Source organism: Trachypithecus francoisi, unplaced genomic scaffold (genome assembly GCF_009764315.1).
Source record: "Trachypithecus francoisi isolate TF-2019V2 unplaced genomic scaffold, Tfra_2.0 Lachesis_group17, whole genome shotgun sequence".
Taxonomy (NCBI): Eukaryota; Metazoa; Chordata; class Mammalia; order Primates; family Cercopithecidae; genus Trachypithecus; species Trachypithecus francoisi.
This window is the reverse complement of record NW_022681462.1, coordinates 108,318,043-108,335,728: the sequence shown is the minus strand read 5'-3', so window position 1 is coordinate 108,335,728 and position 17,686 is coordinate 108,318,043. Positions and strand designations below refer to the sequence as shown.

The window sequence follows — 17,686 nt, the reverse complement described above, 5'->3', positions numbered from 1 at the left end:
GTGGCTCAAGCCTGTAATCCCAGCACTTTGGGAGGCTGAGACAGGCGGATCACGAGGTCAGGAGATCGAGACCATCCTGGCTACCACGGTGAAACCCCGTCTCTACTACAAAATACAAAAAAACTAGCCGGGCGAGGTGGCGGCGCCTGTAGTCCCAGCTACTCGGGAGGCTGAGGCAGGAGAATGGCGTAAACCCGGGAGGTGGAGCTTGTAGTGAGCTGAGGTCACTGCACTCCAGCCTGGACGACAGAGCGAGACTCCATCTCAAAAAAAAAAAAAAAAAGAACATTCAAATTATTCTCTTTTAGCCATTTTGAAATGTATAATCCATTAATGTTAACTGTAGTCACCCTAATGATCGATAAGACGCCTGGTGTTATATTTTCTAAGTGTGCATTTTTATCCATTAACTTCTGATCTACTTTTTAGATTTATCTTTGTGGTTTTTAGCAGTTTTATAATGATGTGCACATATGTGACTCTCCTTGTGTTTATTGTGCCTGGAGTTCATAGTAATTCTGACATCTGTAGTTCAATGTCTTTTTAAAGTTTTGGAATCTGCTCTGGCATTTGATCTTCATGTACAGCATCTGCCTGATTTTCTGTCCACTTTTTGACTAGAACCTTCACTACTCATTTTCTACACCTTCTTGCCTTATCCCATAGTTTCTTTTGTTTTTTTCTAGTATTTTCAGTCCTTTCAACTCTCAGTCTGGATGCATGTTTCTGATCTGCCTTCGGGTCAATGATTCTTTTTTCTGCTGTGTCTAAATGACTGTCAAATCCATTGATTGTCTTCTTAGTTTACTTTACTTTTCAGTCTTACGTTTTTCATTTAGTTCTCTCTTACAGTGTCAAATTTCTGCTGAAGTTCTCCACCTTTTCTTTTAATTCCTTGAACGTATAAAGCATAGTTTCTTTACAATAAATCCATTGTAAATGAGTGAATTTATCGTATCTTTTGTAAGTTTAAAACTTTAAATTTTGTAAGTTTAAAAGCATGGAAGGAAATACCATATAGTGCTTAAGGACACAAACATATGTAGTAAAAATGTAAAGAAAAGTATGGAATTAGAAACAGCAGACTCAGGGTGATGATTCCCTTTGAGTTAGAAAGAGACAGCGGTGATTGGAAAGGGCTTAGAAAGTAGGAAATAACTGTTTTACTTCTCGCTGGGTGAAGATAACATGGATCTTCATTCTCCTTTTCCATGTCTTAAGAAGGTACAATCAATAAAAAGGCAAATGCACAGGTGTGTGTATGACATAAGGCAGCGAGGAGTGAATAGCAGGACAAACGGTGCAATGTGCACCTGCTCCTCTCAGGAGGGTTCGCTGGGTGAAGCCAGGGCTGAAGCAAGGAGTCTACGCGGGAGCTGGGGCTGAGCGGGCAGCTCGCTTCAGGGTGGGCACAGGGCGAGTGCAAATATTGGGTCAGCGAGTGTCTGAAAGGCAACATAATCTCTGGTGGATTTGACAGAGAGCATGAGATAGAACGAAAGTTGGCTCTGAAGTCACCCTAAGGACCAAGGAAATCCAAGGATGGAATTTCCATTTACTGAAGAGGAACACTGTGGGAGGGGCGGGCTAAGTGAGGAGAAAGAAGAGCTTGGATTTGAGCCCATGAGGGGAGCTCCTTGTCCAAATGGAGCTCTCAAGTGCATAGCTGGAGAGGGGAATCTAGAGTTCAGGGAGGAGCTCAGGTAGCCCAAAAACGAGGTGGATTTCACCCTGCATACGAGACACAGGACCTTTGCCTACCTTACAAAAAAAAAAAAGAACAAAATTGAAATATTGTTAGTAAACTTTTAAAAATTTTATTTACAGACAAGTCTACCATGTCACCGTAAGTTTATGCTACTGCTGGAAATGAACAAATGTAGCCCCATAAGGAAGAAAAGCTGAGAGATGCCATATGTCTAAAGACATGGTAATCAGACTTTTTTGTAATCATATTTCTATGATAAATGCACAGTACAATTTTTGAAAGCATAAATATGATTTCTAAGGATTCATATTCTAATTAATAGCTACAACTCTAAACATTATTTCATACCTCATTTAAGCTGATTTCTTTTTCTCTAGTCACTTTGCAAATGGAAATGTATGAATTGAAATTCATAGCTCTACCCTCAAGATTCTCAAACCATATACATGGCCAGATCAAATGCTTAGTGATGTTTGAAAATGTTCACAAAAGAACTATGAGCACATAAATTGTAGGATAGTCTATGGCACAGCATGTGTGATCAAGTTAGTACAAAGTATTTAAAGATATGTCAATCAACTCTTTTTATATAGAAAAACAAGATCTTTTACATACTGAATGGAAATTGTGTAGAACAGAAGTTTTTAAAATCTATATTAAACATTGCTTAACTAGTAAATCCTGTCAGCATAGAAATAATTTTTTTTGTAATTCTCAAAGAAGAAAATAGTATACGCTTTAATTCATGGTTACATAGTTGGCTGGAAAAATGCCAGTTTGACCTCGAAGCTTTCCTTCCCACCAATCAAAATGTGAATCTGTTTTTGATATAACTGTGATTCTGTCTCCAGCTTGAAAATTCAAATCCCCAGGCTGCTGTCCTTCAAATGAATACAGCGCTGTCACTTCTATGGGTGGATTCAAATTGCCTAAAACAAGAAAAAAGTATTCACATATTTATGTTCTTTAAGGCAGAAACTGGGGGTAACTGCTGGTAAGATACAAATTAACCACTTAGGGCTTGGCATGCTGGTGTCTTGGAGGCTGGCAGAAACCACAACACACAGTCTGTGTAATTTTCATCACATTATTAAACTTATTTTTCTCTGCACATTATATACCTAAGGATTTAGCACATGCTTCTGGTTATAATTTTCTAAATTTTGAATCATCTATGAGACAATACAACTTATATATTTTTCGATTTTAATAGAGTAGTTATTGCTGTGGTCTGAATGTCTGGGTCCCCCTGAGATTCAAGTGTTGAAATCCTCAACCCGAAGGTGATGGTGTTAGAAGCGGGGTCTCCAGGGGCTGATTAGGTCATTCAGTTTCCCCCTCAAGAATGGGATCAGTGTCCTTACAGACAGAGCCTGAGGGGAGCTTCTTGCAACTCCCTCCTTGCGAAGATGCAGCAAGATGGCACCAACTCTGAAGCAGAAACCAAGCCCTTGCCAGACACTGAGTCTCCTGGAACCTTGATCTTGGAATCCAGCCTCCAGAAGTGTGAGAAATAAAATTCCATTGTCTATAAGCTGCCCAGGGTATGGTGTTTTGTCATAGCAGCTGGAAGGGGCTAAGATAGTTGCGACAGTTTCACGGATGGCAGACGCGGGAGAAAGGCAGATATGTGAGCTCATGATCAAACCCTAGGGGAGTCAGCTTTAAAACCTGGCCCTTTACTCACTGGGCTTGAAGACTGCAGCCCAGTTATATTTTGCTGTTTCATCAGCAGACATTTCTTCTCCCTGGGCTTTGTGACTGTTTACATTTCTGTGCTTAATTGATCCATCCTCTCAATATCAGAGATAAATTGGAATTAGCACAGGCAGGAGCATTTCTACATGTTTCACAAGTATTTCAATGCAATGTGTATATCCACGTATTGTAGAAGGAAGAAAATACTTTGAGAACTGAGCAGTTAACATGAATAAAGGACATTAAATATTATAAACCATATAACATCATAAAAATATAATGAAACAGTTTTTGAGCCCTCAGCTAAATGGAGTCTGATGCTTCTACACGTCATATAATTCTGTGCATAAATTAGGCAATTAGATGTACAGACATACAGAAAACACCAATAACCAGACTCTAGAGCCAGGTCCTGTTTGAACCCATAATACAATAATAGTAACAATAATAATAAAGTGAATTTGGTCCATCCGTAAGAAATAAAAATAGTCAACACTTTAAACTACTCTGACGAAAACACTGAATTTGTAGCTCACACAAGATGGTGCTACCGTTCTTTCTTTAAAGTACGTGCCATCTAGTTGAGTTCTAAAGAAATAATCCTAATAATAATTACACTAGAGATAATACTGGTATAACTACTTTTTCTATAATACAAAGAATTTCTGTGTATTTTATTTCATCTTATATTTACTTTTAGTTTACCAATTTTAAGGAATAAGGTTAAAAGAATGTCACCAAAATAAAATTTTGACATAGTCTAGAAACAGAATAAGTTAAACGTTTTGAGTACACGATTAAATTCCACACATGTTAATGAGCAGTCACTGCCAGGCACTGCGAAAGGGGCTGTGCTCTGCCCTGGACGGGGCTCACGCCATGCTTCCCTGTCATCAGATCAGGATGCAAGCTCATGATAAAGAAAAATCCATCCTGGAAATCTCTCATTCATGATTATATTTAGGATATCCACTAATAAAGTTGAATCTTAATTAACCAGACCAAATCAGTCAAGACCCTCCAGGAACTCTGTTCTCCTCCCTCTTGTCTCCCAGACACGTTAGATAACAGGAAGAAGTGAGTTAAAAGAATGCTTGTGAACATCAGGGAATGTGCTGGGAGCTGTAGCCATCTTAGCTACCATCCATTTATACACTTGCAGTCTCATTTGTAAAATCAAAAATGCATAATAAGGACAATGACAATGATAACAGCACCAATCGATGTGCATCTGGGAAGAACAGCCACCGCGAATTGCTCAGGCACGTGGCAGACACTCACACGCGCTCCACTTACACCGCCCACTGCAACGAGCCAGCTACTCCTGTCCCACGTCACAGAATTTGAAACTGAGCCTTAGAGATGCCGAGTAATTTGTCCAAGATTAGGATCCAGTGAAGCTTGTCTCCAGGTCATCCAAGACCCTCAACAACCTCACAAATATTAAATTGTGCTCAACAGACCAAACTGACATTTATCACAGCATTTTACTTTTATGAGGCAAATGTTCAAGGAGGATTCGCGTGGTGCCTGCATCACTGGGTTTCCAGACTGTACAAATAACAGCGTCTGATGCTATGGTTCCGGGTAATCCCTGATAACTGAACTGGTTCTAAGCGGTTCCGGGTAATCCCTGATAACTGAACTGGTTCTAAGCGGTTCCGGGTAATCCCTGATAACTGAACTGGTTCTAAGCGGTTCCGGGTAATCCCTGATAACTGAACTGGTTCTAAGCGGTTCCGGGTAATCCCTGATAACTGAACTGGTTCTAAGCGGTTCCGGGTAATCCCTGATAACTGAACTGGTTCTAAGCGGTTCCGGGTAATCCCTGATAACTGAACTGGTTCTAAGCGGTTCCGGGTAATCCCTGATAACTGAACTGGTTCTAAGCGGTTCCGGGTAATCCCTGATAACTGAACTGGTTCTAAGCGGTTCCGGGTAATCCCTGATAACTGAACTGGTTCTAAGTGGTTCCGGGTAATCCCTGATAACTGAACTGGTTCTAAGCGGTTCCGGGTAATCCCTGATAACTGGATTGGTTCTAAGCAGTTTCAGGAATATATTTTATGATGAATAATTAGAGAAATAAATATATTATGAACTAAGAAAGAGAAAGAAGGAGATCACAGACCCGGTTTGGTACCTGCCCTCACATTTCAGTGTTGTCTAATTTTCTCTGAAGTGCAGATTCCAAATGAAATGAGGATTAAGCAGAGTGGGAGAGGAGGCTAGAGGAGCAACATGGGTGGTTTTCAGGTACAGCTGAAGGCAAGGCCACCACTGAAGGTCTGAAGGGGCTGGGATCTCACATTTTTCCTTTACTGAGGCTAAGATGTGTGTTGACTGTTCCTTGTGCTGAATTCCTCACCCAGTTCCTCACCCAATTCACCATAAATGCCTCTGCCTCCTGAGGAGGAGTACAGGAGCATCAGGAGTTGAGCAGTTGTTGGAGAAACTCCATCCACATGAAAATCACAGGAGTGAAGCCAGCAGATCCAGGAGCCTACCTGCTTTCTGAGATAACAGTTCATAAGCCAGTTAGTGCTGTGCCCTGCTAGTTTTTTTTTTTTTTGAAAAACTCCAAATGACTTAAAGTTCCTCTTTAATGTAAATATTAGAAATAATTTTAACAAGGAGAAGTTTAATACCCACAAAAGAGTTCACTAAAAAAACGTGAGCCAAGTAATGATTCCTTCCACGAAGAAAAACCTTCCTGGTTACCGGGAAGCAAACCCCACTGAGTTACTGAAAAGCTGGGCATTCACAGGTGCCTTTCCTTCTGCACAACATATGCCTTTAAGCTTTATACTCAAGTACTTAAAAAATCGGAAGGATCTTTGAGGGAACTGGCCATTTCCTTCATAATATTCAAGTTTAGTTCTGGTAGGGGTTATGTTTCCCAAACAGGAAGCAGAATTAGATTACAGTCAGCACTGGTGATTGGCAGCTGCCCTGAGGCCCATGATTAGAAAGGCTGGTCTGTGGATGTCCCTGTTGCACTTCCAGTCCACTTTCTCACGAAGCCTGCATAAGGTAGCCTCCTTGCAGCCAGCACCCCTGGCCTGACCTGTTTCAGGAGAAAAATCACAGCCTTGGGAAGGTCACAACTAGGAGAACACAGCCTTTGCTAAAAGCCCTATGAGGCAGAAGACAGCCCCTACCACAAAGTGTTATCCAGCCTAAATTGCGTGTACTGCCCAGGTTGAGAAACCCCACCCCGGACAACTATGGGATAGGTAAGAGGAAGGGGAAGAATGCCGACGTTGGAGGGTCCAGGCTTTTGGTTATGAAACCATTCCTTCCAGAATCCCTAGAGGGAAGATCAGAAAATTGGACTGTGCATTTCTGAGTCTTGTCTCTCTGAGAGGCCCAAGAACTACGCAGCTGGACCTTCTAAAGGGCAAAGCCAAAAGACGGTGGGAGGAAAGTACAGGTGATGTAGCGGATCATCACACCTGACAGCCCCTCTTTGGGGCTGAGATAGACTCAGGAGCTCGCCCGTGGAGGACTGAGTGCCCTGCTTCATCAGGTTTTCAGTTTAAGGCTTGGACCCTGGGGCCATGTAACTGTGACTTTTCTCTGCAGTGATGGTAAGAAAACATGAGGAACTCCTTGGTAAGAGGTTAATGCCTTCACAGCTGCTTTTAAAAAAATACACTGACGTAAAGTAAGTTTTATTTAAAAAGTGTACTATAAGTCTTCCCTTTTATTTTTTTTTCTTCAAGAACCTCTTTGGAGAATGGGCTAAAGGAATAGTATCTCAGTTGTAACTGAGTTACAATTTACCTTGTCCTGTCCTCAAATACAAACACAGAAGCAGCCGAGAAACCAGCCATGGCAAGTGAAGTTACCTTTGGGTCCCACAGGTGGTAAAGTGAAAGTACGGGGTTCACATTGGAACCCTGTCGCCACAGCACACTTAGAGTTTAGTTTCTTATCATGAAACATTTTTCCTTGGTGCCAGTTACAGGAAGTTTCTAATAGAGAAAGGAACTCTAGTTCCCAACGTCACATTACCACGGCATTCTTTGGGGAATCCGTGGCCTCAGCTCTCTTTCAGCCAGCTTCCCTCAGCTCTGTCTCTCTGCAGGGACCCCTCCCTTCCCAGGCAGGTGCGGCCAGTCAGCTGACCTTGTCAAGTTCAGGAGCGCTTTACCAACTAGACACCTAAGTCTAAGTCTAATCTTGAGTCTTTAAAAGTAAGAGGCTGTGTAAGATAAAAATCGAGGTGTTTAGGCTGTCTTGGTGTCAACATTTACACCTTAATCACTTTTGCTTCTAAAGGACGTGTATCCAAAGGCCAAACTTTTCATCTCTTTAACATGGGTGTGAACCACAAACGATGAAACACATTTTTAAACCTCTCAGAGCTTTCTCTGCATACCTAGGACCACGGCATCTTCTGCAGGTGAGCCAGACCATCACACCTGCTCTCCATACAGACTCTAGGAGCAGATGCTCAACCCCCTCACAGGAGAACCAGCTGGGAAAAACACCGGAGTGAGCTCCCAGGAGGAGAGACCACGGTGCAGAGAAAGGTCACCAACCCTAAATCCGTCAGGAACACACTGACCTCTCAGGAGATGCTGCTTAAGAGACCTTTTCGACATATTTTTATCTATCTGCATGATATAAATTTCTAAAATATGCTTGAGTACCTAATTTTTTGGAATTTTATTTACATGAAATGTTTAGTTCTCCGACAGTTATATATCCGGCAGCATACGGCTTTGTAACTCCAGTGACCAAAGTATTCACGTGAAAAAATAAACAGGCTATTTTATGATTGTTTAACTTTGCCCTCAATTTGTGTCCCACTCACATTTGCTCAGCTCTTTCCAGGGAACCTCTGAAGAGTATTTAAGATGGTTGAAGGACCATTTTCACTACGGTAAATCTTAACAAGTGTTATAAAGTAGTTCCCAATAATAACAAAACATTTGAACGTGAAAAATAAAATTCTTAGAACTATAAAATTTATGGTGTTAAAACACAGAGAAAATGGAATAAGGATCAAATTGTAATTCAGAATTAGAAAACTTTGGCATTTTATCTCCATTGTAAATTCAAAAGCTTCCGGACAGCAAGTGTTAAGGAGATCACATGCTCCTCAGAAGACGCCATGGCTCCCAGGGCTCAGCAGCACTGTCCCCAGCACACGCTCCCTACACAGACAACACTGACCCTACACAGACGACACTGACCCTACACAGGTGACACTGACCCTACACAGACGACACTGACCCTACACAGACGACACTGACCCTACACAGGTGACACTGAGCCTACACAGACAACGCTGACCCTACACAGGTGACACTGACCCTACACAGACGACACTGACCCTACACAGACGACACTGACCCTACACAGGTAACACTGACCGTCAGCTTCTATCCGGGGCTCAGCAGCACTATCCCCAGCACACGCTCCCTACACAGTCAGCACTGACCATCAGCTTCCTGTCACCCTAATGATCTTAAAGGCAAGTAAGACAACAAAAGCATAGCATTTTTTAAATGAAGTACTTCTCAAAATAATGTGAATATTCTATAAATTAAAGAAAAGGGCTGAAGAATTCCCAGAGATTTTCATAAGCTATCAGATTAATTAGGAAGTTTGTGATCACAAAATGAATATGAATCATTTATAATGTATAGATTTATCGATTTACCAACTCTCTCGTGATAGCTGGAAAGTCCAGGATAGAGCTTATATTCATTTCTGTTACCTGCCAAAAAAGAGGAGAGTGGTGATTTTGAGAACTTATTAGTACATATTATATAAAACATACAAAATTGCCAAATCCTGCCCTTGCTGAGAAAATATTTTAAATCACTAAATTGATAGGATCATCATCATTTGATTGTGCTTTAAATCAGAAGGTGTGCCTGAATAAAGCCGGAAGATAAATGAAGTATAAATACCTGATATCTGTATGACACAGAAGTACACACACTATTCTCATTAAATTCAGATGACAAATCTACTAGGTCCTTCTTCAATTGCGTTGAAGGAGAAGAAACAGAAATCACTGACTCATGGAAGGATTTACTGTGCACAAGCGTCATTCACTAACTGCATCCACATTTCACACTGGATTCCTGTTCTGACGCTCTGGGGGCAACATAGTGTAGAAAGAGGCAGGATGGTCTGGGGGTTTGCTTTTCTTCTTCGACTGTAGAAAAACTGACTCTAACAGTATAGGAGACAAAGAGTGAAAGAGGCAGATGGTCTGGGCGTTTGCTTTTCTTATTCAAATGTAGAAAACCGGATTCTAACAGTATAGAAGATGGCCGGGCGTGGTGGCTCACACCTGTAATCCCAGCACTTTGGGAGGCTGAGGCGGGCGGATCACAAGGTCAGGAGATCCAGATCATGGTGAAACCCCGTCTCTACTAAAAATACAAAAAACTAGCTGGGCGCGGTGGCGGGTGCCTGTAGTCCCAGCTACTCAGGAGGCTGAGGCAGGAGAATGGCGTGAACCCGGGAGGCGGAGCTTGCAGTGAGCCGAGATCGTGCCACTGCACTCCAGCCTGGGCAAAAAAAAAAAAAAAAAAAACAGTATAGAAGATGAAGAGCACACCCTGCACATCACGTTCAGCTTTAAAAAGAACTTATCCAGGAGCTGGAGATCTGGAGATCGTGTGTCTTAAGTGACCCGTGCCCACACCTCCTTTTAAGTCTCTGTGTACCCTAAGGACAGGCACACACCAGTTTGAAGGCCATTGGCCTAAGAAATTTGTGAAAGTAAGAATTTAGAAATAAACATTGGTGGGATGGGGAAAAGGATACAAATATCCCATGAGAACCTATTTTAAAAACTGATTAGAAATATTTTTGGGCAAGTGACCAGATATAAGACAAACAAAATATAAGCAAATTAAGATTTCCTTAACTGTGAAAATTGGTACTTAAGTAGAAATAGAAAAGTGCATTTTGTTCACCATAGCAAATCAAAATCACAAAGTACTTGGGAACAAATTTAACACAAAAGGCACAGAAATGACGAAATCTTATTGAAAGGCATAAATAAATAAAAGCTCAACAAATGGAAAGCATGAAATGGTAAAATTATTATATCTCAAATTAATCAACGTATACATGTAACATTACGTAATTAGCATCAAAAAATTATAGAATGGGTGCAAGCACATAATACTATTTCAATTAGAATTGCATATTTGGGAGGAGGGGAAAATTGGGAAAATGGTCTCAGATTATATGAAGACTAAGTGTCCAGTATATGCAAAGATAAAAAAAAAATCACAAGAAAATCTAGGAGACTATGAATTCAATCTTGTATAGGAGGTGGGAAGACCTTAACCATGACCAAAGTATCCAAATCTATAAAAACTCAATGATAGACATATTTTTAGATAAAATTTAAAACTTTCATATAGTAAAATTACAAAAAACAAGTCAAAAGAAAAATGATAAATGTAGAAATATGTTGCAACGCAAATGACCAACAAAACCTGTATATAGATAGCATTTCCATAAATTGAGAAAGCAACAAATATCCCAATAGGAAACACAGACCAATGAAATGAAGAGACTTTTCAGATAAGATTAAATCCAAAGCACCAGCAATTTATATGAAGAGATGTTTACATTCACTAATGGGAATAAACGCAATCCAATTAACAAGGAGCTGTGATAAGCCTTGACTGGCAAAATCTTCTAGATGCTTCTGCACTAACAGTGGGGAGGAAGATATATGCTGAAGAATATCATAATGGATGTAATAGTTGAAAATGCACACAGTGAGGAATGAAAATGGTGGAGAATGTGTACAGTGGGGAATGTGTATAGTAGGCATGTCTATGGTGGGAAGTCTATATAATGAGGACTTGGTGGGAAGGTTATGGGGGAGTATATATACTGGGGAGGACATATGGTTAGGATTGCACATGGTGGGTGGTATACACAGTAGAGAGTATGGCGGGCAGTATACATGGTGGAGAATGTATATAGTGGAGAATGCATATGGTGGACAGTAACCATGGTGAAAAATGCACATGGTGGGTGGGACACACGTTGGGGAATGCATATGGTGGAGTCTAGTGGGAAATGTGCATGGTAGGAAATGCCTGTGGTGGGAAGCAACTATACTGGGGACTATCATGGTGGGAAGGTTATGGCGGAGTATGTGTACATGGTGGGGAGTATGTATGGTTAGGATTGCGCATGGTGGGTGGTACACACGGTGGGGAATGCCTGTGGTGGGGAACGCATATGCTGGTGAATGTTATGGTGGGGAATGGTTGATGAGACTCTAAGTAGTAAAAACTTTTGAAAAGTAATCTGCTAAATCTGTTAAAACTTTAACAGTATATTATTTGACCTATTATGTCCACTAGTGGTAACTATCTCAAAAACATAAAAGTGCCAGTATATATAAATATTAATTTAGAAGTCTACCGGCCGGGCGCGGTGGCTCAAGCCTGTAATCCCAGCACTTTGGGAGGCCGAGACGGGCGGATCACGAGGTCAGGAGATCGAGACCATCCTGGCTAACACGGTGAAACCCCGTCTCTACTAAAAAATACAAAAAAAAAAAAAAAAAATAGCCGGGCGAGGTGTCGGGCGCCTGTAGTCCCAGCTACTCTGGAGGCTGAGGCAGGAGAATGCCGTAAACCCGGGAGGCGGAGCTTGCAGTGAGCTGAGATCCGGCCACTGCACTTCAGCCCAGGCCACAGAGCGAGACTCCGTCTCAAAAAAAAAAAAAATTTAGAAGTCTATCAATTGTGGCACTGTTTGGCATGGAAAAAATCTGAAATAAAGTTAATATCCATCAATAGGAGAGTGGCTGAGTAAACTATATACATTTGTGCCATGGAATATTAAATAATTACCAAAAAGAAGCAATTACAACTATACCAGTTGACTTAGGGATTTGTATGTGGAGTTGTTGAGCAAAATAAACCAACAAATAACAAATAAATAAATCAAGAAGATACAGTATAAGATGATAGCATTTTTATGAGACAAAATAAAACTATTCTGGCCATGTTTATGTATATGTTTGTACATGTCATGTGTAGGACTACACAAGAATGGAGAAAAAAATGTGGAAGTTCATAATTTATGTTGTGAACCTGGTTTTCCTGAAATCAGGGTAGAGGAGGGTATCTTGTAAGTTAAAATATAGGTGAAATGGAAAAAAGGAAGCAACACAACAAAGGAAAAGAAAAAAAATACTGCCTTCACTGACCATCCATATGAACATATGTGCATTTATATAAAATTATGTGTGTGTATATATATGTAAGGATATGTAAATAAATTGAAAATACTTAGTTTTTAAATAAAGAACTTAAGAAAAGGTCAGATTTAACATAAAAGGTTAAAAGTAGACACTAGTTTTACAGTTTTAGTTTACTGAATTAAAAACTGATGTTCAAAACTTGAGAGATACAGCACATGAGAAATGATGGTATTGCATGGAAAACCTGCAGGGCGTAGCCGCAAAGGATGAAGCCGAGAAGGTTTGTCGAGTGAGGCTGAGGCTGCAGAAACATGGCCAGGCTAACTTGTACACCGGCTGGGACACAGCTGTGACTGCAAAATGGGGAGGGCACCGCTCGTCTCCCCGAGAAAGGGTTCGGGGAACACACGAGGGCACCATGGGAAACAGACCCAGAAGCCGGCACAGGCTAGGGGCCCGTTTTTAGAAAGCTCGCTCAAGGGGGTCATACGGCGGAAACAAGCTGCAGAGCTTTTCCATTGTTAACTGAAAGGCATTTTTTAAGTTAAGGTCCACAGTCATTTTTAAATCCGCACTGATAAGGACTTGATACTAAGAGGATTTTTATAAGGGAGAGGATTTTATACATGCAGGTATCCATTCTCAGTGAGGACATTTTACATATTTTAAAACATACATATGGGTCAAATTTTATATAATCACTGAGATCTAAAATAAAAATAAATTCAGTGCTCACATCTCATTAGTCACTGCAAACACGAGTTTCAATAAATCAATCATGTGAACATGAATCAGCAGTGGGCCGACCACCTGAATCCCAAAAGAACAGGGACAATGCAGGGGCAGGTGGGAAATGAGGAACAGGCCTGGCTCCTGAGCATCTTCCTGGGAGGGCCACATCTAGACCAGACAAAGGCACAGCCAAGAATCATATGAGGGACTTGGGCTCAAAGCTGGGGAAACGAATACAGAAAATTAAGGAGCAGCCCGAGGATAAGCTTCCTGCCTGCTGCAGAGCTTTACTATTTACTCCCCGCAAAACTCAGCATATGCCTTCTCCTACTAATAGCAGTTATGTTTCTACATGTAATCTCTCTCTTCCTCTTCTGAAAGTTCTCTAAAGGCCAAATCTACGTTAACATCACCTTTGTGCACCCAAAGCCACAGCACAATGACTCTTGTATAACAGTCAACCATCACCTCAAAGTGCCTACTTCAACATCCTCCTATTCACTGGTGACCTCCATATACGAAAAACAGAGACATGAGAGTGATTCACAAAATGAATGATAGAAAAAAAGATAAAGACCAAAACCTGGTGCTTTATAAATGTCATCTAGTTTAAAAACCATCTGATGAAATCCTGAGCTCCAAAGAACATTATGTCAAAACTGATATTCAGAATTATAAATGTGTGAGTATATAAGAAAAAAACAGGCTTGTTTTGTTGTCATTTCAAATTAGGTGGATAACGGTTTCTGCAAGAAACGGCAAAGAAAATAAATGAGAAAACCTTTAAAGATAAATATCTTTGTAGGTTTAAGAAAGTATCTTATGAATAGAAACAGAAGTTTTCATAAATTATAGCAACGACAATTTGTCTCATGTATTTAGAAGAGGCTGAGCACTTATTTTACTCTTAAATATGTTAGTTCTTCTATTTAACTCTAAAGTTTAACAATGTATCTTGATTTCTTAACAATAACATTTAATAATTACTTAATTACAATTGTATTTGAATTGCAACAAAAATATTCACTTTGAGAGCCAGAGTTCAGCTGGACTGGTGCAGGCGACTGCTGTGGCCTCGACAGTGGCTTTGGAGGTAATTCTTTAGCCTGGGAGAAACAAAAACATAAATACACGTCATTTTAAAATCTTGTTTTTACTTAGGCACATATAACTCTTTTCCAATGAGTTTATTTAGCAAACTTGTATTATATGTGCTTAGTAATGAGGCGCTCTCAAAGTTCATATGCACGCCTCTGGACTCTGTGTAACTGAACTGGACGACAAGATTCAGATGTGGACCGGGTGTGCTCTTCTCATGCCTGGAAGCCAACGTCCCCCAGGCACCTCTGACCACCTGTGCAAGGTCTTAGGGAGCTGCGAGCTGCAGGGATGGTAATTGTAGTAATTGGCTTAGCAAGCGACTGGCAGAGGCAGTGGCAGACAAACTCTAGGCTTCAGTTTTTACTCCATGAAACAGGCATCAGACCAACTCTGAAAGGGCTGTGGAGCCCCATGAACAAGGCACACGAACTCCTTGGTGCCCCAGGGCCTAACATACACAGGCGCCAGGATCTGCAACTATTATTCATGTCATTGTTATTACTGAGACAAGGTCTTGCTCTGTTGCCTAGGCTGAGTGCAAAGGCATGGCATGATCTTGGCTCAGTGCAACCTCATGGGCTCAAGTGATCCTTCTGCTTCAGCCTCCTAGTAGCTGAGATTACGGGCACACACCACCATGCCCAGCTAATGTTTCTGTTTTTATGATAGAGGGTTTCACCATGTTGGCCAGGCTGGTCTCACACTCCTGATCTCAAGTGATCCACCTGCCTCGGCCTCCCAAACATTATCTGTATTATTGATACAACCAAGTTCCATCCTTGGAGAAATGCAACCACAAAAGACAAATGACGTCTTTCCCTGAAATTTGTATAGAGCAAATGTCAAGGTAGCATGAATTTTTCACAAGAATGTGAAGTCAGTGAAACTACGAAGGAGGCTTAGTAGGTTCTTGGGAACCTGATATCAGGGACAGAATGTTCTACAGAAAGAGATTTTCTGAGAATACTGAGTGAAACATAAAACCAAACGGTACAGAAGACTTCCTCTGCTCCCTTGCTGCTTTTCTTGCATTGATTCGTTGTCCTTCATTTTCATACTTTTCAGTAAAGGAATCAAGAATTTCATAAAGATCTTCAGCTTGAGCAGGCCGCGGTGTATCTCCAAATAAAATGTCATAAGCTCGGATATCTTGACAATAAAATCTAATAGGAAATACAAAATTAAAAACATTTCAATATACACAAATCTTTTCTAAACATAGCATGAGTGCACACACGGTGTGTATATATAATCATTCATATATAGCACTTCATATACACTACTTTTTAAACACTAACTTTAAGCAATATCCCATGTTCAAGTCTTAAATGTACCCCAAGTTCACCTCTACAGCCAACTGCCGTAAATATCCTTATATGTATCCTTTCTTTGTTAACACAAAAAGCACATCCACATTATCGTAGAAATACTTATACTTGCACATATATACATATACACATATTCATATATAAACACATATAAATATACATACAAGCACATACATTTTTATAGGTTTTTACTTTTAAGTTTCTTTAAAAAAGGTACCTATAACTGTGGCTTTGTAATTTCCTTAAAATATTTATTTTTATCAAGATTAAATAAACATTTACATTACATGCTTGGAGGCCCTGCCATTCATTAAGCAACATATTTATTTTAGTTTATCCAGGGTTTAGTTGAACTTTAGTGGGAAGGTCTGCCAACGGCCTCAAACCAGAAGTTTCTAAAAGCATTCTTTTGTCAACTTTTCTCAAATTAATAAAACCAGGAGTTAACACATCACTTTTGATTTTATAAGATGAATAGTTCTGCAAACCTTATTTTTCCCCATCCCTCCTATTTTCTACCTCTTGTGGTTTATATTTAGCTTTATCAAATAGTGCTGTAGGATTCCTGAGTGAGTCGGTGGGGTGAACACTGGGCGCTTTGTCTCGGAGAGTGGCGGGTCTGTCTGCCATGCGTGGCGAATGTTAACGGTCAATGCCAGCGGTGCCAGCCTCATCAGGCTGGCAATTAGGGGAACTTCTGCAGGTTCTGGAAGAAGTCCTGCTGTCAGTCTTAGCTCTTTATCTCTTTCTGGGCCTTCACACATATTTTAGTGGCAATTTAGAGCCACTTAATTTGCATTTTAGGAAAAATTAGCCAGATGCAATTTAAAGTAGAAGCTTCCCTTTACCTCTTAGGGTACCTCCAGATTCTTTTTTTTTTAATCAAACTGTATTTCTGTATTTTAAATTGGTCTCTGTTTGACATAGAGAAAAGACAAAGGTGGAGTATAGAACAGGAAACCTCACGTCACCGACTGACCCGTGAGTTGTAACTGGTGTGCCTTCCACAAACATCTGAAAATCACTGAAGTCGCTGCATCCAACTAAGGGTATTACTAACTTACGCTGACGTTTCCTTTTTTTTTTATACTTTAAGTTCTGGGGTACATGTACACAACGTGCAGGTTTGTTGCGTAGGTACACGAGTGCCATGGTGGTTTGCTGCACCCACCAACTCGTCATCTACATTAGGTATTTCTCCTAACGTTGTCCCTCCCCCAGGCTCCACCACCCCCGACAGGCCCCGGTGTGTGATGCTCCCCGCCCTGTGTCCAAGTGTTCTCATTGTTCAGTTCTCACCTATGAGTGAGAACATGTGGTGTCTGGTTTTCCGTCCTTGTGACAGTTTGCTGAGAATGATGGTTTTCAGCTATCTTAAAACGCGAAGTGGAAAAACAGCATTTACAGTTGAATATATATATGGTGATTACCATCATATATGGCAACACAAAAAAATTATGCTTAGGAAAATGTTGGAAGGCAGTAAAGCAAAATGTGAATTGGGTTAGTCTTTCAAAGGGATCGAATGTTTTTTCTTTTATTTTTTGTGTGTCTTCTGCATTTTCCATGAGCATATATTATTTATATATTTAATTTTTAAATGTAAGATACACACTTAAAACCACATGTTGTAAAAAGGATATATAAATGTACTCTGCAAATTATATCAACTCTTTAAGTATTATTTTCTCATCACACTTTCAATTAAAATCACTTTAACTTGAACTGACTTTCTATTAGTTTCTTTCCTTTCAATCAAACAGCTGCCTTCTAAAGACACGCCTGCAAAGAGTCCTCTCGACTTGCAGTATGTGAAGACGGCGGCCGAGCTTCTCAGGGCCACGTTGCCTTCCAAGTTCCTGCAAAGCACAAGATTTTGCGTCACAAAGCTGTGAGCAGCTCTAAGCC

The 17,686-nt window shown here is 40.5% G+C and overlaps 1 protein-coding gene across 10 annotated transcripts in view; it reads right to left on the bottom strand.

The window, feature by feature from the left end:
• Positions 1–1,794: 1,794 nt before the first annotated feature.
• The window catches only part of SH3YL1 (SH3 and SYLF domain containing 1), a 45,526-nt gene continuing 29,634 nt past the window's right edge, over positions 1,795–17,686 (bottom strand). For 5 of the 10 annotated variants that reach the window (XM_033176704.1, XM_033176706.1, XM_033176701.1 and 2 more), the window contains 5 exons: positions 17,509–17,637; positions 15,445–15,613; positions 14,377–14,455; positions 9,081–9,137; positions 1,798–2,637 (listed from right to left, as the gene is read on the bottom strand). In XM_033176704.1, the coding sequence (XP_033032595.1) occupies positions 2,447–2,637; positions 9,081–9,137; positions 14,377–14,455; positions 15,445–15,613; positions 17,509–17,637 (625 nt within the window). In that variant the 3' untranslated portion in view covers positions 1,798–2,446. Of the gene's footprint in view, positions 2,638–9,080; positions 9,138–14,344; positions 14,456–15,444; positions 15,614–17,508; positions 17,638–17,686 lie in introns of all 10 variants that reach the window. The other 5 variants (XM_033176707.1, XM_033176708.1, XM_033176709.1 and 2 more) reach the window with 4 other exon arrangements.